Genomic DNA, 24,900 nt, shown 5'->3' with positions numbered 1-24,900 from the left:
GGGAACAACTCTAATTGAACAATAAAAAAATGAAGTAAGCTTCTTAAAGTAAGCCCTTTATGTGTTTCCCAGATGAATCAGCAGATGGCTGGCATGAGCGTCGGCAGTGCAAACGCCGCGGCGAGTTTTGGCCAGCCCCCCAGCACCACGGCGGGGTGGTCTGGGAGCTCATCGGGTCAGACTCTCAGCACACAGCTGTGGAAGTGAAGACTGCATCACTCGTTTGATCTGGAACTACCACCTGACATTCCTTGCTGAAATGCATCCAGTACCCCTGTTTGTTCCTGTACATACATATTTTTTCTTTTTCCCCATTGGTTCACATTAAGAATGATCTGATTGACTGTATTGGTTTGTACTGCTGAAATTTGATGTGGTGAAAAGCAGGTTGAGAAACTGTTTTATGTCCAGGGCAGCTTTGCTCATATTTTCCCTAACTTCATAAATCATATTATTTGAGAAGCTGCTCAGTCAACTTGCAAAATCAGTTTTACTCTCAGTAAAATTATAGCTCTAATGTTTGCATATAAGGGAAATAGTTATCATGTTAGTAATACATCTATCAGTATAAACCCCACCCCCAAATTAGCCAGTAATCTTGTAGGAAGGTACTGTATGATCAGATGTTTAATCATATAAATAGAATGTAAATGTATCACTGAGCACCCTTTTCTGGTGTACCAAAATTCTTTTACTTCATCATTCACTTCACTGTGCTGTTGTTATGATGTGCTTAACAGGGAACATGGTTAGTGAAAGGAAGATAAACCTGGACGTTACTGTAAAACTTAGTTTAATAATAGTTAAAGAATTCAAATTTTGTCTGCCTCTCTCGTAATTTGGATCTCTTACTGTGTACATAGTGCCAGCATGAAGACCTTTCTCTGCACTATATGCGAACAGGGTAACTAAACAAAGCCACTTTAAATCCTTGAGGGTATATCCAGGTTTATGACAGTAATTGTGTTTACATTTTATGGTGCCTAGTACTGAAAAAATGTTCTATCCCTATATTAAATAGATGAATCCACAGACCTTTTATTTGTGGGTTTTATTTCCTACAATGTGTGCTGCCACCACCCTTACATAAATTACTTAATGTTGTGGAGTCAGGAATTGGGGACAAAATTTGACAAAATACTTGTCATCTGTTTCTAAAACCTGTTCAGTTCTAATAAGGGCAAATGGGGAAAAAAAAGAAAAGTATGTAAGATACTCAGATGGTACTTGCAGTGTCATTAGCTGTGCTGTGCAAAGATCTTCCAGTTTAGTTATAGAGGAAACATGTAAAACAGACAGACACGTTTTATACCGTCCGATTAGCTTATGTTAACTGACGAGCTCTGTTTAACCAGATGTCCATCAGGTGTCAATAAAGGCTGTTGTACTGAAGTGAAATGAATAATACCTGAATGCTCTGTAGCCTAACCTCCAAACGTCCTCTTCCACATCCCCTGGCCGCGCAGACTGCATCCGCTGCTGCTTCCATTTACACCTCAATCTTCACTGTGTCCAGGTGGTACTTGGGCTCGTTGGCCAGATTAACCTTCTCTGTCCGAGTGTGCCACACAAGAACCTGAAGGGCGGGGAGGGAAACCTTGTGGGTAGCCGGACTCATAATGCTGACACTTGACAAGCTCAAGCAGCACATGTGAAATCAATACCTTGGTGCAGTTATTTGCTTTTGGTTCCAGTTCTTCGACTGTTGTTATCTGTTTTAGAAAGTCAGATTCTTGCATCCCTGGCTGGGATCCACGGCGCTTGAATACAGCTTTTGGATTGGACAAGATGACTTGAAGGCTTACAGCAAATCCTTTGTGAAAAGTTAAAAAAAAAAAGACTTTAAAATATTAGTGTACTTATCTTTTTTTCTATATAATTTTGGTCACATCAAAAGCAGTTGTCTAGCCCTGACTGGTGTGGCTCAGTTGCTTGGGCATCGTCCCATAAATGGAAAGGTCCCTGGTTCAGTCCCCCGTCAGGGCACATGCTTGGGTTGCAGGCCAGGTCCCCGGCTTGGGGTGTGTGGGAGACAACCATTGGTGTTTCTCTTGAGCATCAGTGTCTGTCTTTCTCTCCCTCTCTTTCTCCTTCCCTTCCCTCTTTCCAAAAATAAAGTGTTTTTTAAAAGATCAGTTTCCTATGCCTGCTCTGCCAGGTCACTTGGTGCCCAGCTCGAACAGCAGCATTATCTGTATGGCAGTCCGACGGGCACAGGCCAGTGCGGCAGAGTGCGGCAGTGCCATGACGAAGCTTTGCGGGGGTGCATCTGCTGTAAGATGTTTAAGTCTGCTGTGTTTCACAGAGGGCATCAAACTCTGTATTCGACATTCTGGAAACAACGAAGACCTAAGTGGAGCTGAAAAGCAGTCAGATGTCCAATTATTCTTGAGGTATGACAGCGCCCACCCAGTTCCCCTGCCTGTCCCTTTAACATACCCAGCTCTGATTTACTTTGAGTTTAGAAGCCTGAGGAATAGAAGTTAGTGTTAGAACATGAATAATATATAATTATTTAGTTTAAATTTCTGATTTGGTTCAATCTGGAAAAGGTGGACAGGTTGGAAATCAGTGCTAAAGATACCAGGCCATTTAATAAATTTTTTGTATTTCATTTTTTAAGGAAATAAATTAGTGTCACTTTCTTTAACGGTTTGGTCATATGAAAAATTATTTACTCTGTAGTTTAACAAACTCTGTGTTGAAGGCTTAGCCATTAAACACTCTACAAGCCATCAGCAAGTAGTCGTTCCAACCGTTGTAATTACTTGAAAGCTGGAAGCCCCAGGCTGCTGCTCTTAATGAGGAAGCGGGCACTGTAAAGTTAGGCACCCTCCCAGAGTTAAGCTATAAAGACCAATCCCCAGGAACATTTCTTGGCAGCTTTTGCCCTTTTCTGTATGAACCTAATTGATTTATGCTTCTTTTTGCAAAAGCATAGTTAGCAAAGTAAGTACCACGTGACAACAGGCAGTAAAAGGGGAACTGAGAAAACCCAAACCGGCATTCTCATAACCTCTCTAGATGCCAGGCTGGCCTGTCCTATATTCTAGACCCTGTGGCCTTTATGAGAAAACTTACCACTAAGCCACATGCAGACACGACTTGCTACGGCATGTGCTGAGTGAGAACGAAGAAACAATCATAAAGTGTTAGCCTGAGGACTGGGCCAGGACCTTCCACTAGTCCTGGAGAGAAGCAGCACCTTCTAGCAGAAGACCACAGAGTCTGCACCCCCAAGTCTTTTTTGCCTGGGTCCTTGCACTTAGACACTGGCCAAGTCACTTAACCTTTCCTGATTCTGAAACTTCCTCATCTGCAAGAGAGATGTGACACCTTAACTCAGTGTCTGGTATAAAATCAGTGGATGGAAAAATTCCCACGAACTGCAAGGCACCATTCAAATGATGGGCTACTGCGGTATATAATACCATTATACATATTATGAGGAGCAGTGACATTAGCCCCTTGTGAAAGTTCTGGGTAGCAGAACCAGGCCTCTTCAACTAAAAGTCAGTGTTTCAGGGTAACACACAAAAAGTGACCTTTCTGTTAGGTCAACTCAGATTTTAGTGTTCAGAAATTCTCGGCTTTTTTTCATGGGTGAGTAAGCTTTACCCTTTTTTCTTAGCTAACAATCTTCCCATGTCAATCACACTGAAGAGGCTGGTCTGTTTCTCATGTGGCTTCAAGATCCTGATTGTATTTCCCCATTCACAAAAATATAGGATCCAAATTGTGCAGAAGTCCTCAAAATGAAAGGAAACTGCTTTCCTCCAATTTCCTCCGTTCCCCACTAGGACTTTAACAAACCCATGACATCGCGACCACTCAAGGATTTAAATAGAGTACTTTCTTGCTTTCCTAAGCTCAGGAATATCCTTCCAGCTTTTAAAGTAGAGTCCATGGCAAGACCAACAATTTGAAGCAAGCCACTTGCGGAGTTACAAGGTCCTGGCCTGGCTTCCCTAGACCCCGGGAGGCACCTGAAAGGCCAGCACCATGCAGAGATTTTAGTGGGTGGCTCACCAAGCTAGCAAAGTGGTTTTGTATTTTCCAACAGGACAAGGCGGGTGGGGAGTTTGGATGCCCTTCCCGACTACCTGCACTTTCTCTGCCACGCTGCAGTCAGGGAGTTCCTGAAAGGCACAGGTCACAGCCCACAGCAAGAGCCGCAGGAACCTGGGCTGACGAGGCCACCCCTGCGTTGCCTGTTCGGGAACCGTCTGGCCTGCTGTGCAGCTGGGGGAGAGTTCTCTCTCTGAAAGCAGGGCAGGAAGCTTCGGCTCATAACCCACTGCTTCCCACCCAAGATGGGTATCGTGGCTCTTCTTCCAAGTATTCGTGCCTCACAGATTATATTGACCCTTCAGTTTTTTTAGTGAAATTAATTTATAGTAGCTTTAGAGATGTCTTACAAAAGTCATGGGAGTAGGATTCTCCGGCCTGGTCAGTAGTGGAAGAACTGCAATGCACATGAAAACTGCCTTGTGAACTGCGGACGCAGGGTTTCCTGTTCAGGGGCAGCCATGGGGGTGGGGGTAGGGTTATATTCCCTCCCCGTCAGCGGGACGAGGCCTGCCTCAGTAGGTGCTTATTGAGTGATAAACGGAAACATTTTAAGACTTTCAAAGCCCGACAAGCCATTTTCACTTGGGGACATGATAGAGCAACAAGGGCTGGGTTTTCCCTAATGCTTGACAAAGTGGTTGCTGGACGATGGAGAAGAGGCACGCAGGACAAAGATGTCTGAAAAACGCAACTCAGCCCTCCGGTTGCCCCAGCTTCTTGCCTGAGGGGCGAAGTCTACAGGCTGTGGGAACAGGGAGGGGAGCTCCCAGCTCTTCAGTCCCTTTGGGCTGAGGAAACACAATGGGGGAGTCATTCCAGGGGCCACGTCAGCTAGAATTCACAGCACAGAGTGCTGGAGAGAAAGGGCCCCCCACCCAAGTCCAGCGGAACGTGGTCAGCAAATGCTTGTGAAGCGGCCTAAGGCCCAGGAAAGTGCCACTGGGAAGAAGGAGGTGAGCTGCTTGCTGGAGTTCACTCAGGGCCGGGCACAGTTCACGTCCCAACAGCCAGAGGGGGACGCTAATAGTTGGGGCATCTGGAAGAGTAGCTGGAAGGTTATTGGCGTTCACTGTGGGGTCAAATCAGCTCTAAACTAAAGACTGCACTGATTCTGCCTAACAAAACTTTGCAAGCAAGCCTGGAAAGAATTAAAATGCTTCCAGGTAACTTGGCTGCACCTCACAAAAATATATATAAAATACGCAAAAAGGGGAGAGAGGCAGTTCAAATGCGCATCATTCCTTACATGGATGCATGTGTATGTATATAAATGTATGTTATACATATATATATTCATAACATAATTGAATATATGTATCTTTCTGGTACCTAGCAAGTTAAATTTCAAAATGTCTGGGATACAAAAATTACCAGATGTACAAAGAAGCAGGAAACAACAATCCCACAATGAAAAGAAAAACCAGACAACAGAAACAAACTCAGGAATGACACAGATGGTAGAATTCCGGGACGAGGACATTGAAGCATTATAAATACAGTTCACATATTCACAAAAGGGAGGGGAAAGACTGCGCATGCCAAGAAGAGGTTTGGGGAACATGAAAAAGCCCTAAGGTGATCTCACTGTGATGAGAAATACAATGCCTGAGATGAAAAACATGCTGGCATTAACACACGATAAGACATTAAAGAATAAAAGACCAGTAAACTGCAAGATGAAGAGAGAAACCCACTGGAAGGAAACACAGAGAGGAAACACCAACACACAGAGTACAGAAAGAAAGTGAAAGAGTGAAAGGTAGAGAGGAGGGAGAAAAAATACTTAAAGAAGTAACTGAAAATTTTACAAATTTGAAAACTCCACAAGCTTATCTAAGACAGACAACATGAGCAACCAACGTGAAATGTCCAGAACACCCCAGCCAACAGCAGCAGATGCCCGATCTTTTCAAGCGCACCTGGGACATTATCAAGAAGCCGTAGGCTGGGCCACGAATCAAGTCTCAGTAAATTTTTAAAAATAAAGTTGTACAAAATATTTCTCTGACCACATGGAATGAAATAGAAATCAACAATATAAAGATATCTGGAACTCTAATACTTGGAACCTAAACAACATAATTTTAAAGATATGTATCAAAGGAGGACTCAAAAGGGAATAAAAGTTAGACGTTGAAGTTTGTGGAGTGCACCTAAAGCAGTACTTAGATGGAAAAATAAAGTTTTTAAAGCACTAAACATTTTTATCAGATTAAAAAATCTCAGCTCAGTGTCTTAATTTCCTACCTATATACACTAGAAAGAGTAAATGAAACCCAAAGTAAATTGGAAAAAAAGTATGAATAAATAAAAAAGCCAAAAGTCCCTGAAATAGAAATGGAAAACAATAGAGAAGTTCAGTGAAATCAAAACCACACCCTTGGGGCCCTGGCCTGATAGCTCAGTTGGTTAGCGCATCATCCCGATACACCAAGGTCATGGGTTCAACCCCCCATCAGGGCACATACAGGAGTCAACCAACAAATGTATAAGTGGAATAACAATTTGATGATTTCTTTCTTTTTCCTCTCTCTCCCCTCCTCCAAAAAAACACAGTAAATTTAAAAACAATTTTAAAAACATGACTTTAGGGGGAAAAGTTAATAAAATTGATGACTATCTACCTGTACTTAGAAAAAAAAAAGACACGAGTTACTGATACCAACAACGAGAGAGTAGTTAGTAGCGGCACACATTTTACAAACACAAATGATAACAAAGGGGTGTTATGAGTAACTTTATAGCAGTTAAGTTCATAGCCGATACAAAAATCGACAAATTCCTTGAAATACACAAGCTATCAAAGCTCTCTCATGAGGAAATAGATCATCTAAATAGCCCTTTAGCAATTAAATAAATTCATAGTTAAAAATCTTTCCACCAGTGCTCGCTTCGGCAGCACATATACTAAAATTGGAGTGATACAGAGAAGATTAGCGTGGCCCCTGCGCAAGGATGACACGCAAATTCGTGAAGCGTTCCGTATTTTTATCGCTAGCTATCAGAGAGATGCAAATTAAAACCACAATGAGATACCACTTAACACCAGTCAGAATGAGATACCACTTAACACCAGTCAGAATGGCTATTATAAACAAAGAACAAGTGCTGGAGAGGTTGTGGGGAAAAGGGGACCCTAGTTCACTGTTGGTGGGATTGCAGACTGGTACAACCACTATGGAAAACAGTATGGAATTTTCTAAGAAAACTAAAAATGAACATGCCTTTTGACCTAGCAATTCCACTGTTAGGAGTATATCCTAAGAACACTGAAACACCAATCCAAAAGAACCTATGCACCCCGATGTTCATAGCAGCACAATTTACAATAGCCAAGAGCTGGAAGCAACCTAGATGCCCATCGGTAAATGACAGGATCAAAAAGCTATGGTACATTTACACAATGGAATTCTATGCTGCAGAAAGGAAGAAGGAACTACTACCCTTTGCAACATCATGGATGGAACTGGAAAGCATTATGCTGAGCGAAATAAGCCAGGCGGTGAAAGACAAATATCATATGATCTCACCATTAACAGGAATCTAAACAAACCAAACAAGCAAGCAAAATACAACCAATGACACTCAAATATGGAACAGGCTGTCAGGGCCCAGAGGGGAGAGGGGAGAGAATCATAGGGGAAAAGGGAATGGACTCACATGAACAAGTATAAAAGACACATGGACAATAACTAAGGGTGGGGGGCGGAAAGGGGAGGGAGGCGGGGAGCATGGGGCGAGGGGCAGGCAGGGTTGGGAATATAAGACAGAAACCTGTACTTGAACAAGAATTAAATAAAAATTATATTTTAAAAAAATCTTTCCACCAAAAATCATGCAAAAAATACAAAACCCTTGCCACAAAGGCCTCCAGGCCCAAATAGCTTCCCTAGTGGTTTCTTCTGAATGTTTAAGGAGGAATGAAAGTTTCCATAAACTGGAAAAGGAAGAAACATTTTTCACATTCTGTGAGGCCAGCCCTGCTCGGACACAAACCCAGATGGAAACTTCCACGGAGACAGCTCTCGTGGACACGGACAGAAGGGCTCTCAATCCGACAGCGACGTGACCCTGAAGCATGACCAAGTGAGGTTTGTCCCGAGGTGGCGGTGTCAGCTAACTTTTCAAAAATCAATCAGGATAATTCGCCAAATGAACAGGCTCTAAAAAATCTGATTACCTAGTGCAGTTGACAAAATCCGTTATCTAGTCATAATTTTAAAAAGCCTCTCAGCAAAATTAGCAATAGAAGTGAACTTCCTCAATTTCATGAAGGGCATCCACACAAAACCTGCTGCCAATGTGGTGCTTAGTGATGGAGGACAGTGCTTCACCCCTGAAGGTTGGGAGGAGGCAAGGATGTCTGCCCTTGACTTTTATTCAGCAATGAACAGCAGGTCTAACTGGTACAACAAGGAAAAAGTAAACCCAAAGAAGGGAAAGAAAGGGGGTGAGGGAGGGAGAAGGGGAAGGGGAGAGAGAGAGAGAGAGAACAAATTGGAAAGGAAATAGAAGTCCAGCAAACCTCCTATTCTCTCTTCAGCCAAAGTTAAAAGCATCAATAGTGCTTATTAATTTCTTCTATCATTTATGAACTCAGTCCCACCTCCAAATGCTGGTCCCGGTGCATTTTCTGTAACTGCATGTCATCTAATCTCAGCAAGGCTGCTACCAGTCAAAATGACTTCCAGCTCACAGAGGACAGCATATGGCAGTAATACCTTTAGGTATAGTCCAGTCACAAGAAAGACACAGCACTTTTTCTCTTGGACAGTCACTCTGGCTACTTGTACTAGACACCGGGCACCTGACGCACTTCTATGGGCAGCAGGTATCGGGTAATTTCAAGAGTCTCTCCTTACCCCCTTTAAACAATAAGAGGAAAAAATTCAATTACCAACTTAAAATTTACATATACCCCAGACAGTCTCAGGCAACTTGCTAGAGAAATGTGTGTGTGTGTGTGTGTGTGTGTGTGTGTGTGTGTGTGGCACCTCCTCTCCTCTTCCCTCTCGTTTCTTCTGAGGTCGGCTCTCCTTTCATATCTCTTCCCAGCAAAGTGCTCTGCCTTCAGAGGGTCATGTGGAGTGTGTGTGTTTTCTCCCTACTACCTTCCCCACTTACTGAGATATAATTCCTGTACTCAAATTTGCCTTTTTAAAGGATACAGTTAAGTGGTTTTTAGTACATTTATAACTCTGAGCACCAGTTTTTGAAGAGACTATTGAGCCCTGGCTGGTGTAGCTCAGTGGATTGAGCGTGGGCCTGCGAACCACACGATTGCGCTTCGATTCCCAGTCAGGGCACATGCCTAGGTTGCAGGCCAGTTCCCAGCAGGGGACTCACGACAGGCAACCATACATTGATATTTCTCTCCTTCTCTCCTTCCCTTCCCCTCTAAAGATAAATAAGTAAAATCTTAAAAAAAAAATTTTAAAAAGACTATTCAATGGTCTTGATGCCCTTGGCAAAAATCAAATGACAATAAATGTAATCGTTTATTTCTGGACTGTCAGTTCTATTCTGTCGATTCACTTGTGTATCTTCACGCCAGTACCACATTGTCTTTACTATCATAGCTTCACAGTTAGCTTTCAAACCAGGAAGTGTAAGTCCTTCAACTTTGTTATTTTTCAAGATTTTTTTGGCTATTCTGAGTCCTTTGCTTCCCCATATAAGTGGCCAACAGGTAAATGAAAAGGTGTTCAACATCACTAATCATCAGGAAAATGCAAATCAAAACCACAAAAACTCACATCTGTTAGAATGGCTGTTATCAAAAAGACAAGAAATAACAAGTGTTGGCTTAATACCTATCCTCAAACTATTCCAAAAAAAATCAAGAGGAGGGCAGACCCTCAAGTTCATTTTACAAGGCCAGCATTACCCTGAACCCCAAACCAAAGATATTACAAAAAAAAAAAACCTGTAGGCCAATATTCCTGAAAAACATAGGTGCAAAAATCCTCAACAAATACTAGCAAACTGAATTCAGCAAATATACTGAAAAGATCACATGGGGCGTCGTGGAGCCCAGGTGCGAGGCTGAGATGGGAGCGGGGACTGGAGGGGACACAGCGTGCCTGACGCCCAGGACAGGGCTGTCCCCAGGGCCACCCAGGGGCTCCTGCCGAGTGCTTCCACTGCCACCTGCGCCCCAACCTCTGATCTAGTCCGTGTAACACACTGAAGCCTCTCTCCACGTTTCTGATCACAGCCTCAACACTCTGCCAATTTGAACCTGTGGGGACTTTCTCTTCAGCTTTTCTTAAGAGAAACAGAAACACTTCTGCCTCTTTTCAGGAACTGGAGGATAAAAAAGCATAATCAGAAGAATGAGAAGATGAAGAATTGCAGTTGGAAGAATGTCCCGTGCTGGAAAACACCCAAGCCCGATGACTGAGAGAACCGAGGTCATTATGTGGTACGTAGGCTGGACCATGTGAGACACAAAGCCACACAGAGACAGATCAAAGCAGCTCCCAGAGCGATGGTTTTAAAACATCACCCAGACAAATGGAAAGCAGCTGGTGAATCAATAAAAGGAGATAATGATATATCACTTGCATGACTAACGCTCACGACATGTTCTCTGATCCAGTGAAAAGACCATCATTTAACAGTGCAGATCCTACTTTTAATAACTTAGTTCCTTCTAAAAGTGAAGGAAAGGATAATTTCTTCTGTTTTCCTATGTTTGAAGGAAATTCCAGATGGTCAAATAAAATAAATTTGTCTCTAAACTTGGTGATGTGAAACTTGGTCAAATCATCATTTGAAGATGTAGATGCATTTTCTTCTCTCTGGTGTAATTTTGATTCTCAGAGAGAATTCTCTTACTTAGACGACGAGGAAAAAAAAGCAGGACGGCCTGGTGAGAGGAGATGGACTGAAAGGCAGCGGGGCAACTAGAACGCACACGATAAAAAGGGGGGAATGGGCAGGATAAGAGGATCAGCTGACAACGCATAGAGCTGTGATCCAAGAATTTAAAAAATTTAAGGAAAAAGAAAAGGCCAAGAAAGAAGCGGAAAAGAAAGAAAATGAACAAGAAGCTAAAAACAAAGACAAGCTGAATTAGAAGGTGCTCATTTAGCTAAAGAGAAAGAAGAGGAGGAAGACAACAAGCACTCTTGGCAAAAAAGGAAAAACACATCAGAAAAACCTATGAAAGAAGAATGGCAATTCCCTGGCCAGGTAGCTCAGCTAGAGTAGAGTGTTGTCTCATCCCACTGTGCCAAGGTTGTGGGTAGAATCCCTGGTTAGGGCACAAATAAGAATCAACCAATGAGCCCTGGCTGGTGTGGCTCAGTGGAGTGAGTACCGGCCTGTGAACCAGTGTCGCTGGTTTGATTCCCAGTTAGGGCACATGCCTGGGTTGCGGGCCAGGTCCCCAGTAGGGGGTGCGTCAGAGGTAACCCTGCATTGATGTTTCTCTTCCTCTCTTTGTCCCTCCCTTCTCCTCGAAACATAAATAAACAAGATCTTTAAAAAAAAAAAAATCAACCAATGAATATATAAATAAGTGGAATAAAAAATCGAAGTTTCTCTCTCCCCCAGCCCTCCCCCTCCCTCTTTTCTGCCCTCCTTTCCTCTCATTCTCTCTCAAATCAATAAATCACTTTTCTTATAATGAGACAGAATGGGTTAAAAGGATGGAAGAAGTGGGAAAACTTTGTGATCACGTTGAACTAGCAAGCTTACAGTGCTTGAATGAAACATACAATTAATAAAGGGAGGAAAAAGAGAAGAAATAAAAGGGCAAATTATAAAAGAGAAAGAGGGAGCTGAGGCTCATCTATGACAAGCACCTAAAAATGCAGAGAAATCAGCTGGAGGAGGTGGACACGGCAGTAAAAATTAGAAGGTGATCTGAAACTACTGAGAAGAGCTGTGAACCTCTTCCCCACTGCAAGAAATTCAAGATGGGAAGTTATTGCTAGAAAATACATTCTTCTGGAGTCAAGAGAACTGCCAAAGATGTTATTGGCAAAGCAGAGTCTTCAAAAGCTTGACCTTCATCAAAAAGATGACATAAAACATCTTCTGGTAAATTTTAAAAAGAGCATAGAGTGCTGCCTCAAGCAGACAATGCAGCACCTTCAGAGCGACTGGTGGTCCATGCACAGGCTTTCACCCCGGACAACAGAACGGAAGCTTTTGTAACTGCCCTTTGTAAACGTGCCCACTAAATACACCTGAAAGATGGGGAAATAGCAGCAGCAGGGCCTGACAGGGCAGGGGCCTGCACGGAGCAACCTAAGGCCACAGGGGCCTGCACGGAGCAACAAGATTCTCTCGTTGAGAATCTGGTAAAGGCCAAGAAAGCTGCTCAAAAGCAAGTACTAAATGCAATTAGAGCTAAGAAATGACTTATGAAAGATCTTTCTTTGTTGTGTGTGCATTTTTATAATAAAACTGAAAATACTGTGAAAAAATCACAATCAATTGGGATTTATTATTTGGATGCAAGGTTGGTTCAATATCCACAAATTAATAAATGTGATACACTACATAACCGAAATGAAGGATAAAATTACATGATCATATCAATAGATATAGAAAAAGCATTTGACAGAATCCAGCACCCATTTATGGTAAAAACGCTCAGTGAAGTGAGACTAGAGGGAACCTAGCTGAGCATAACAAAGGCCCATATATGACAACCCCACAGGTAACGTCATGCTCAATGGGTAAAAACTAAAAGCACTTTCCTTAAGATCAGAAACAAGACAAGGATACCCCTTTTACTATTATTATTCAATATTCTATTGGAAGTCCTAGCCACAGCAGTCGGACAAGAAGAAGAAGTAAAAGACATCCAAATTGGAAAACAGGAAGTAAAATGTCATTATTTGCAAATCACATGATACTGTATATAGAGAACCCTAAAGATGCCATTCAAAACTATTACAACTGATAAATGAATTCAGAAATCGGTTGCATTTTATACACCAATAATAAACAATCAGCAAGAGAAATTATTAAAACAATCCCATTTACAATTGCATAAAAAATAAAATAAAATACCTAGGAATAAATTTAACCAAAGAGGTAAAAAAAAGCTGTACTTGGAAAATTATATGACATTAAAGAAATTAAAGAGGACACAAATAGATGGAAGCATATACTGTGTTCATGGATAGGAAGAATTAACATCATTAAAATGCCCTTACCACCCAAAGCACTCTATTGAGTCAATGCAATCCCTATAAAAATGGCATTTTCACAGAACTAGAACAAATCATCCTAAAACCTGTATGGAACCACTAAAAACTCCACATAACAACAGCAGTCTTGAGAGAGAACAAAGTTGGAGTTAGCACACTACCTGATATCAAGCTATATACTACAAGGCTGTAGTAATCCAAACAGCACAGTAATGACATAAAAACAGACACATAACTCAATGGAACAGAACAGAGAGCCCAGAAACAAACCTATTCTTATAGGGTCAATTAATCTATGATAAACAAGGCAAGAATATACAAGACATTATTTCAATAAATAGTGTTGCACAAACTGAACAGATAAAATATATGCAAAAATGAATCTAGACCACCTTCTTACACTACATGCAAGAATAAACTCAAAATGGATTAAAGACTTAAATGTAAGACCCAAACCATAAAATTCCTGAAAGAAAACATAAGCAGTACACTTTTTGACATTGCTCTTAGCAATATTTTTGAGGTCTAACGTCTCAGGTGAGGGAAAAAATAAATGGGACTATATCAAACTAAGAAGTTTCTGCACAGCATGGAAACCACCAACAAAATGAAAGACAACCTACCAAATGGAAGAAGGTATTCACCAATAATATATCCAGTAGGAGCTTAGTACCCAAAATGCATAAAGAACTCATACAACTTAATATAAAAAAAACAAACAATATGATTTAAAAATGGATAGAGGAACTGAATACACATTTCTCCAAAGGGGACATACCAATAGACATTTGAAAAGATACTCAATGTCACTAATCTTGACAGAAATATAAATTAAAACCACAATGAGCCCTGGCTGGTGTAGCTTAGTGGACTGAGCATGGGTCTTGTGAACCAAAGGGTCACTGGTTTGATTCCCAGTCAGGGCACATGCCTGTGTTTCGGGCTGGGTCCCCAGTGGGGGCACACATGAGAGGCAACTACGCATTGATATTTCTGTCCCTCTCCTCTTTAACCTTCCCCTCTCTCTAAAAATAAATAAATAAAATCTCTAAAAAAAACACACACCACAATGAGATCTCAGTGTACAGCTGCCAGAATGGCTATCATCAGTAAGTCAACAAACAAGTGCTGACAAAGGTGTTCGTGCACTGTTGGTGGGAATATAATTGGTGCGGCCACTATGGAAACAGTATGGAGGTTTCTCAAAAAATTAAAAATAGAACTACCATATGATTCAGCAATTCCCTTTGGGAATTTTTCCAGAGGAAATGAAAACATTAAATTGAAAAGATATATGGACCCCCATGTTCACTGACACTTTATGTACAATAGCCAACGTAGGGAAGCAAACTTAGTGTCCACTGACCGATGGATGGATAAAGACAATGTGATACACGGAGACACACACATGCACACACAATGGCATGCAGGCATAACAAAGGAAATCTATTGCAACACCATGGGTGGCCCTTGAAGGTATTATATAAAGTGAAATAAGGCAGCCAGAGAAAGACTAATACCATATAATCTTACATGTGGAATCTAAAAAAAAACAAAAAACAAACCAATCTCACTCATAGATTGGTAGTTGCCGGAAGCAGGGGGTGGAGGGTGGGCAGAATGGGTAAAGATGGTCAAAAGGTTTAGACTTCCATTTACAAAATAAGTATGTTGTGGGTGGTGATGTACAGCGTGGTGACTATAGTGAATCTTGGGCTGCATCTTTGAAAGTTGCTGAGAATAGATCTTAAAATTTCTCATCACAAGAAGAAAAAATCTTAACTGAGTGGTGATGGCTGTTAACTAGACTTATCATGGTGATCATTTTGCAATTTATATAAATATCAAATTGTTACTCTGTACATCTGAAAGTAATGTTATACATAAACTACATCTCAATATAAAATGGAAAACTTCTACTTAAGTGTTTTTTTCATAATCTTGTACCTTCTAGCCATGGCATCTGTGAACTATTCAACTGAAAAACAAATAGTTAATGGCAGTGTTTCAGGAACCACTTTCACTAGATTTAAATTGGATATACATAGAAAGAAAAATCAAGGGCTGTGTAAAAGGCATGCATCCCTCACTTACATACCATCACCTCTAAATTGCCACTGTCTCATGCGAGTGTTTACATAGATTTCTCAGTTCTGAGACTGAATTCTCACATGTCACTGTGTGCTTTATATCAGCCACAATAAAGATTCCTTCCTAATTTGCTTCCCAGCTACAGACAAAACTACAGCTTTCCACATTTACTTCCAATTATACTTTAGAAAGATTTTTTACTAGTGTAGAAAGAACAGAAAGCGTGGTCTGGCTGTTAAATGGGGCTGTTAATCCGCTCCAGGACACTGACTGAAACCTTATGATTGCTTCAGGGTAAACCATTCTAAAAAATTTAGTTTTTGAAGCTCTGCAAAAGCTATTTAGCAGCCACTGTTCTTTGTGGAAAAAAAATAAAACAGTCTCCATTTCTAAGAGGCATTCTTTATTTAATCTATAAGTGATTCATTTAAAATCTCTACTCTGAAAACAATAAACCATCTTAAAAAGCCAAACGTTCTAAGGGAATAATATGGATGGGGAACAAGGATGAAAACTGGATCCTAAGAATAAAAGAGGCTTAATTAACTGAATACTAAAAATACCCACGGATGTTTTTCTAGTAAGTTGGCAGCAGGGCACTAAGACAGACCTAACACTGAAGTTTAGGGGGGAAAGCGGTTCTACTGGATTGACAGCCAAAAAGACTGATGGGAAGTGAACCATGTATACCCTGAGAATGGCAGAACCAACAGGCCTCGTGCTGCCTGTGAGAACCACAGTCTCCTGCTTTATTTCACCTTTGAGACGTTCTGCCTCACACTGTTCACGATCACTACTGAACGTGCCACTGAGCCACTCCATGCCAACCCGGAAAACATAAGAGGACCCATGGAGAAGGGATCTGTGTTCCTACTCTTCAAACCCCAGCGTATAAAAGTAAAATGATTTTTTAAATAACAAGAGCTGGTAAGCATACGGAGCAACTGGAGCTTTTGTGCATTGCTGAAGGGGATACAAAGGGATGCAGCCACTGTGGAAAAATACGGCAGTCCCCCCCCTCCCCCGCCAATTTTAAATGTACGATTTCCATATGATCCAGCAATTCCACTTCCAGGTATCTACACCAAATAATTGGAAACAGCAACTGTGCACCCGTGTTCCTAGCAGTATTCAGAGCCAACAAAAGGTGGAAACAACCAAATGTGCATCAGTGGGGGAGTGGGTAAGCCAAGTGTGCCCTATACATACCAGGAAAAATTATTCAGCTTTATAAACAGGAATGAATTCTCACACATGTATGAACCTTGAAGACATTATGCTAAGTAAAATAAGCCAGACAAGAGGGACAAATATTGTATAGTTCCGTTTATATGAAACCCTAGCACCGTCCAATTCACAGAGAAAAAGTGGAATGGTCGTGACCATGGACAGCGGGGGGGGGGGGGGGGGNGCTCCGGCGGGAGGGGCGGGGTTATCGTTTAACCAGGACAGAGTTTCAGTGTGATGCTGAAAATTTCTGGAGATGGATGCTGGTGAGGGTAGCACAGTGTCAGCGTTTTAATGCCACCGTACACTTAAAAACAGTTAAAGTGGTAAATTTTCTTATGCATATTTTACCACAGTAAAACATATACTTGCATTTCCAGTGCATTTAGGGGGTCTTTTCTTACATTTTTGGTGCTGCTTTTCAGTTGTTATGACTTGAAAAAACCTTCCTCTCCTGTGCTCAAATCCTCTTTTTGCTTCATCAATGGAAGTGCTTCATATGGAAATAATTTTCCTGAGTATTCTCAAACTTTTTGTAGTGTGGGGTGATCTTACCCCAAACCTCCAGAAGGACTCAATGGCACCTGGGGAGGGGCCATGTCTACTAATAGACTCTAAGGAGCCCCAAGAGGCAACGTGAGAGTAGCCTGAGACCACCTATACCAGCTGTCTTAACTCCGGCTGCACTTCCCAGTCACCCCAGGACTTACAAAAATACATACACACACCCCAACACCAGACCCCACACCCAGAGATAACAGTTACGGTTTAACTGGTCAGCATCGGAGCCTGGGCATTTTTTCTGGGTATTTTTTCCAACCTCCCTAGGCAATTCTGAGGCGCAGTCAGGTTAAACCCTACGAATTAGGCCCTCCTTAGAGAGCTCTCTGGAGTACAGCTCAGTATTCCCCACTTTGAAAAATCTCACCATTAAGAAATAATGGCAGTGTGATCTCAGAAGGAATCTTTATTTCTTTTACTATTGAAAACCCTTAAACTAGAAAGGAAAGACAAGTTAAAATTCATGAATTCAGAGAAAATTTATTCAAGCCACTTCTGTCAAAGGCTGTGCGGGACCTGGAGGCACAGGGAGAAGAGATGTGAGCCCTCTCTAGCCGGGCAGCTGAGGGCTGGCAGAGTCGCAGGGGCGGCAGGACGCTGCCTCGAGCGCCACCTCGAGGACAGGTGAGTAAACGCGGGATTCTACTGGAACATGCGGGAGCAGCACCAATGCTGGATGAACGATCAGGAAAACCTTTCCAAACAAAGCGATTCCTGCACCACCCATGAGTCTTGACAGATGACTAGAAATTAGCGGAGCAGACATGGGAAGACAAAGTGACATCCCCTATTCTGGGCTGAGGGCGACGTGTGCCACTATCACTGAACTTAGGCCCACCAGCTTGGGGCAATGCTTGGCTGACCCTGGACCTCGGATGGGCTTGAAAGCAGGTGGATTGAAGTGCAGACACCGGGGTTGGGGTGATCTGGCTGCTGAGGTTCCCAGGAAGATGCCAGCTCACTTTAACTTCTGGAGCCAGTGCAGAGAGAGCGGTGCAGAGCAATACGCCTGGATTCTTGTTGTTCGCACTAATAAATTGTCTATAATAGATTCCAGATGAGAATTATATCCACGGATACTCTCTTAGGGACTCTTAAGATAAGTCAAGGTGGTGACAGGGACAACACCCCTTTCCATCCTTGTGACATGATTAGAAAACATGGGAATCACTCTCTTAAACCCTTCCAGCGTGCCACCAGTAATTTGTATGGAAGCAATGCTCCCTCTGCAGAAGCTGGCCAAGCTGACATGAACACTATACCTACACCTTGCAAATCTACATGCTACAAATGGCATTTTCTTTTTTAATTCAATCCTTTTTATATTATTGTTTCATGACCACTTAGACCCCTTATAACCCCTCCTTTTTGTGTAATCCCTCTACTCCCTAACCCCTCCCCCAATGATATGAGTCTCCATCTGTGATTCTGTCCCCATTTTCCTTGTTAGTTCAGTTTGTTTATTCGATTCTGCATAGGAGTGAAATCATATGGTATTTGTCTTTCTCTGACTGGCTTATTTCACTTAGCATAATGTTCTCCAGGTCCATCCATACTGTTGCAAAGGGTAAAACTTTCTTCTTTCTTTATGGCTGAGTAGTATTGTATTGTGTAAATGTCCCATAGTGGTTTTATCCACTCATCTATTGATGGGCACTTGGGCTGCTTCCATATATTGGTGATTATAAATAACGATGCAATGAAAATAGGGGTGCTTATGTTCTTATTAGAGCTCCAGGTTTCTTTGGGTATATTCCCAGAAGTCGGATTGCTGGGTCAAATGGCAGATCCATTTTTAATTTTTTAAGTATCTGCATATGGCTTTCCACAGTGACTGCACCAGTCTGCGTTCCCACCAACAGTGCAAAAGGGCTCCCCTTTCCTCACATCCTCACCAGCACTTATGTTATTGATTTATTGATAGCCATTCTGACAGGTGTGAGGTGATATCTCATTGTGGTTTTAACTTGCCTTTCTCTGATGATTAGTGATATTGAGCATCTTTTCATATGTCTGTTGGCCATTTGTATGTCCTCTAGAGAAGTGTCTATTCAGGTCCTTTGCCCATTTTTTAATTGGGTTGTTTTTTTTTTTGGTGTTGAGTTTTATAAGTTCTTTATAAATTTTGGATATTAAGTCCTTATCAGATGTATCGGTGAATACAGGTGAAGACGTGTGCCCGGCCCCACACTTCTCAAGGGGAAACCCCCAGCTGCTGAAATATCCACCCAGAACTTCAGCTCCCACCCAGGGACACCTCCAGCCTTCTCACACCTCCTCATACTCCTCACCAATCACATTAAATTGAAGTGGTTTCTTCTGTCCTTGGTCATAGGCTTCTTCTCAACTAGTGTCAGGTGGTTATTCAGGATGATTTCTCTACAATGTAGTTGGAATTACAGACTGGCCCTTGGAGGAGGTTAGTGTAGCTTCCATTTACTCCTCAGCCATCTTGGATCTCTTCCCTTCCAAGGGCATTTTCTTTTGAAAGCTCCAGTGCTTTTTGTTTGTTTAGTTTTTCAGCTGGGAAATTAAAAGAGTGAGCACATATCTGCCTTTCAACAACTTTTTAATAAGGCTTTTGTTTTGTTTTTCTCTCGATGACTCTTTTCTAACAATATTTTATCTAAAGCCAGAGCCAGTGTTTATCTCCACACACATCCTGCACAGTGGGCTCATTCACTGAATGATAATGGACACAGGTCCATCAGCCAGGGCAACTGAAGTTCATCGCAAGCCCAAAGCAAAGAGCTTGCGTGTTCATAAGAATTACCTTCCAGAATAATCTGAAATAGCTGGATGAGGATTCAAGCATTCACAGAAGACCAGAAGCTTTTGCATGTATCTACTCTCACTTCAAGCTCACCTAAGGCAGCTGGTCTGATTCCTCACCTACAACTGGGAAACCCAGAAACATGGCCTGCCCATGCCCAAGTACAGCCTGGGCACCAGTGGTCCTCCTGCCCCACAGCTGCACGCAGCTGCACGGATGTGACCACCAGATAACCAGTCACATAGCAACGAGCCGACTCCCCCTGGGCAAACGTATGAGCGATTTGAACCCAGGGACACAGCTGATCTTGCTTCTTCATTGAGAAACACTCCACTCATTGTACTGGGTGCTCTGGATGCGAAGCCTTACTCTGAAGAACTCCATTTCCTCTGTTCTGCAGATGAAGGAAACAGAGGCTCAGAGAGCAAGCCCCGGTCACCCACCTGTAAGTAGGTAAAAAGGGATTCAGAGCCCAGTGGGAGGATCATCTCTGGGGACACTCTGACCTGAGTTTCAATCCCAGCTCCACCACTCAATCACTGTGTAACCTGGGACAGGTTACGCAGCACGTCCAGGCCCCAGTTTCCCTGTATTTGAAGAGGATGAGTATTGGCACATCCCTCACGGCCCCGAGTGGGGGTTAAGTAAGAAAGCACACAGAATGTTTAAGAATGGCTCCTACCTGGTCAATGCTCAGTGGACAATACTTATTAAGTCTGGTGGGCTTTCCTGATGTAAGAGAAAACTTTCGGTTTTCAAAATTTTTAGTTCTGAAGGGTAGCTTTATTCCATTGAAATCCTGAGGGGAACTACGACATGTAAATGCAGAACTGCTAGATTTGAGGTAGGAAGGGTTCTGGAACCCCACCCTCCCCACTGGCCCTGCAGCCCTTAAAGGGTTCAGTGGATCCCTCCACCTCCATCTCCATCAAGTTGAGCGTGAATCCGGCCACCCCTCCACCATCCACCCAGAGAAAGTGCCCTGACTATGGCACGCAGTGCACTGGTGCTCCTTACCCTGAACACCTGACACAGCCATGGTCCACGGGGACAGGGCGAAACACGCAGTGGCCATCAAATGCCTGCAAGTCTCTAGAATGCATGTCATTCAGGAAAAGAATCAGAAATGGGCAGCCGGCTTCCTAGCGCCCTAACGCCCCTCTGCTGGCCCTGTGGTTCTGGAAGCTGTCTGGGCTTGCAGTAGTCATCCTCCCCTGGACTGCCCAGACTGCTCTGGGGGCGGCCACACTGCACTGGCCTGAGGACGTCCTAGGCAGTCCCCACACCCTGCGCTGAAAGTCACCACATGACACATTGAATCGCTCTACTGAGAACATTCAGTACTCTCCTCTTTCTCATACTAAACATCCACGCATTGAAAGCACACGTAAACTGCAACGGCTCCGATGTGGCAAGAAGGTCATTCCCTCCATATTCTTGTAGTATTATATTCATAAAACAAAGTAAAATGTCATCCGTTTTGGTTGTGCTCATTTGGCTCTGGTGGTCACGTGACCCAGGCTGCGCTGAGGTCCATGACTGCATTGACTGCCCAGAAAGGGCCTGCCAACTAAACCCACCCAGGCAGAGTCCCCGGTCACCAAATATTGAAAGAAGGAAAGCCCCGCTCAACTGTTGTTCCAGAGAGCCCAGAAAAGAGAGCTTCAGTCACTGTGTAGTGTGACCCCTTCACCGTCTTCAGTTAAATAGGCATCATTTATAATACTTTTAAAAAAGATTTTATTTATTTTTTTTTAGAGAGAGTGGAATGGAGGGAGAAAAAGAGGGAGAGAAACACCAATCAGTTGCCTCTCACACACCCCCAACCAGGGCCTGGCCCACAACCTAGGTATGTGCCCTGACCAGGGATTGAACTGGCAACCTTTCAGTTTGCAGGAGGATGCCCTCCGCACTGAGCCACACCAGTCAGGTGTGGAGACGACGACCACACTTTTTAAAAGGTTAGCCTGGTCACCAGCAGTGGGGACAGGAACTTTGGCACAGGGCAATCCCTCACCCACTCTAAGACCGGGGTGTGGGTCCATGAGAGAAATGCACTGGGGGTGGAGTGGAGGGCAAGGCACTCGTGGCTTCATCCTGCTTGTGGTGGGGGTGGGAGTGCCCACAATTATAGTCCAAGATGTCACGCTAGATAGTAAGGGCTCTGGTGTAGCAGTACAGGGGCTTTTAACTATGGAGGTAACAATGAGAGGCGGGGGCTGTCCGTCTGGGTTGCCTGCAAAGACTTGCCCGAGGAAGTGAGTTTAAACTGAGCACTAAAGGGTGAGCAGGGAGGGTCAAACAACAGGAAGGACTTTGCAGGCACAGGCATCTGTACAGGCCCCAGTGTGAAGGTTAGGGTGTGTGGGATGAACTGCGGGAACAGGCGTCCTCAAACGCGAGGAGAGGGGAGCCGGGTGGCGGGGAGCAGCAGGCAGGGCTCTGCTGCTCTGCTGAGGAGGAGTCCTTTACCCTAACCACCCTGGGGCGAGGGACTGCCGAGATCTGGTCTGCACTCCTGAGTGGCTCCTCCCGCTTCTCAGCAGGCGGGGGCTGGGGAGGGCAGCGGTGGACACAGGAAACCCGGGAGGGCAGTTTCGATGTCCTGTCCTCATCTCAGCCATTCCAAGCTCCACAACCCTCCATGAGGATGGTGTACCCACAACGAATCCAGAGTCTGAAGACTTTAGTCAAGGAATGTGATCTTTCTCCCCATGTGCAGATTCCTGTTTCTAGTCAACTGGTATTCTGCCTAACAGAATGTTCTAAGTTCCCAAGATCACCATAGTTCCTGCTCCTAGTTATAACACAATACAACCAATGACGCTAATTAAAATTAAACCAAAATTAAGTTTAATATAGCTGCCATCACCGTAGCAAATGACAATGTTAAAAAGGTCTTAACGTCTGCTGGTTTGGGTAGAATCTGAAATGTCTTCTTAAAATCCAATAAGTGCCTACCAGCCACTGTGCAAGGCCTGTGGCCCACCACCCGCTCCCTACACAGCCTCATCGCCCCTCAAATGGAACCTCCCCCATCTTTTCATGGATTGAACATCCGCTCCCTCTTTGCTCTTCGAGATGTTCCTCTGACGGGTTTGCTGACCTTTCGGCCCTAGGGAGTTCAGGCCCTGCACTGAACTCGTATCCCTTGCTCCTGGGAACGGTCCACAAGGCCCCGGTTGCTCTCGGCCATCCCAGCGCCGCCACCATGTGCTCCTGCTCTCACACTTTCACATCACCCAGCACCTTCCTCTTCCACGTCTGCGAGACGGGCATCCCGCAGCTGAAATCGTGATTCACCCACCTCTGCTTTCCAGGGCCTGTTGTCACCTGTCCACCCCAACACCCTCTTGTTGGGCCTTGTCCCTGTCCCTGGCTCCTCCTCCTGCAGCCACTTTAAATGACTGCTCCCTGGAAGCAATCCTAGGCCACAACAGAGTGTCCCTGTGAGAGCTCACCCACTCTCAGGGTGTCAACCCACCCACCACATCCAGCGGGCTCCGGGCCAGGACACTCAGAGTCCTTTTAGACTTTGCATCCCTCTGAAAGGCACACGGGTGAAACTGTCTTAGCACTTTACAATGTCTCCTGTCAGTCATGAAAGAGTCCACAGACAATGCTCAAGGTGACCCTGAGACATCAGGAGACATCACTTAAATGTACCCTTTGCTTCGGTGAATGAAAGCATTAGTACAACGAGGAGTGTCTTCATTGTGCTAATGAGGTGGCTCTTGGTGGGCTCTGGTCAGTTCAGGAAGGGGGCTGGTTACCAGAAAAAACAAACACGATTAGAGGGTGGGAACTTGGGCCATCTGACCTCTGGGGGTAGAAGCTAGAGACTGAGTCCAATCACAAGGCCTTTGATTTAACCAATCACACCTCCCTAAAGAAGCTCCAAAAAATACTCTACACACGAGAGATCAGTGGGACTTCCAGGTACTGAACTCATTAATGAGCTGGGAGGGGATGCACCCTGATTCCTCGAGGAAAAGGCACAGAGGCCCTGGGTTCTCTCCCAGACCTCACTGCTCCGTCTATTCATCTGCCTGGTCCTGATTTGTGTCTTTTGTATTAGAAATGTAACAATAAGTGGAGCGCTATTCTGAGCTCTGTCAGCCCTTGTAGTACATTATCAAACCTGCGAGGTTTGTGGGAAACATCGCATTTGCAGTCACTCTGTCAGAAGTGCAGGTGGCCTGGGGAACTCCACAGTGTGGGTGGTATCTGAAGTAAGGACAACTTTCCTTGTTGGGGACCATACCCTCCAGCTGGTGGGGTCTGTGCTGACTCTGGGTGGTTAGCGCCAGAGCTGAGTGGCAGGAGACCAGCTGGACTTTTACTGGAATACAGTCCCTACCGGGGGCCAGGCGCCCAGCTGGAAGCTGCATGTGCCGTCGTTAGAGGAGCGCAGGGCCCTGCCTCACCTCCTAGAGGTAAGGACAAGGTGCAGGCAAGTGTTGGGAATTCAAAGTGAACACCTCAGTCTTACGTTCTGAATTTGAGCAAATCTACACCTCCTAAAGAAGCTGAATGTTCAGCTTGGTTCTTTCAAGCCATGGTTCCTACTGACCACCCCCACGCCCTGACCCCCACAGAAGTGAACAAAGTGAGTCTCACTTCAAAGTAACTCCCTGACCTCAAAACGGAGCTAAAAAACTTGGTGTGGACTGCCCTGCTTTTAGTCAACAAGAACTAGCTAGGGGGAGGTACCTGGGGGGTGGGGACTGAAGACCACGGGAGGTGTAGACCAGCAGAAATACTTCGGGGCCTCACCGCCCAGGCAGAGAAGCATGGCCATCGGCCAGCTGCAAAGCTGGGGCTGCCTCTGGTGCTTTCTTTCCGTCATGTGAATGGGTATCTTAATTCTTTTTTCAATAATCACGAGAAAGTTTTTAAAATTTTTTCTCCCTGTGCAACAGAAATAATCTTGACTTCTGCCACTAACACTGTGCCTACAAGAAAATTTCAGAACAATGGTTCCTCATCTGAGAGCAAAAATAGCAT

At 43.9% G+C, this 24,900-nt stretch overlaps 2 protein-coding genes, 1 non-coding gene and 1 pseudogene across 4 annotated transcripts in view; 3 read left to right on the top strand and 1 right to left on the bottom strand.

Moving 5' to 3' along the window:
- The window catches only part of SMAP1 (small ArfGAP 1), a 147,658-nt gene extending 146,260 nt beyond the window's left edge, over positions 1 to 1,398 (top strand). For both annotated transcript variants that reach the window (XM_037034362.1, XM_037034363.1), the window contains one exon: positions 73 to 1,398. In XM_037034362.1, coding sequence (XP_036890257.1) covers positions 73 to 207 — 135 coding nt within the window. In that variant the 3' untranslated portion in view covers positions 208 to 1,398. The remainder of the gene's footprint in view (positions 1 to 72) is intronic.
- A 91-nt stretch (positions 1,399 to 1,489) lies between these two features.
- B3GAT2 (beta-1,3-glucuronyltransferase 2) overlaps positions 1,490 to 24,900 on the bottom strand; it is a 66,162-nt gene continuing 42,751 nt past the window's right edge. The window contains exons 3-4 of the mRNA XM_037034364.1: positions 1,665 to 1,813; positions 1,490 to 1,576 (exon numbers count right to left, since the gene is read on the bottom strand). Coding sequence (XP_036890259.1) covers positions 1,490 to 1,576; positions 1,665 to 1,813 — 236 coding nt within the window. The remainder of the gene's footprint in view (positions 1,577 to 1,664; positions 1,814 to 24,900) is intronic.
- LOC118978720 (dnaJ homolog subfamily C member 2-like) lies at positions 2,197 to 12,443 on the top strand (annotated as a pseudogene).
- Positions 6,955 to 7,061, top strand: LOC118978752 (U6 spliceosomal RNA). The gene has a single exon (XR_005064781.1). It is a non-coding gene; the product is annotated as a U6 spliceosomal RNA (small nuclear RNA).

The sequence above is a fragment of the Sturnira hondurensis genome, unplaced genomic scaffold, assembly GCF_014824575.4.
Source record: "Sturnira hondurensis isolate 20B ecotype Veracruz unplaced genomic scaffold, ASM1482457v3 Scaffold0022136, whole genome shotgun sequence".
NCBI lineage: Eukaryota > Metazoa > Chordata > Mammalia > Chiroptera > Phyllostomidae > Sturnira > Sturnira hondurensis.
The sequence above is the reverse complement of the archived record's forward strand: the minus strand, read 5'-3'. Positions and strand labels throughout refer to the sequence as shown.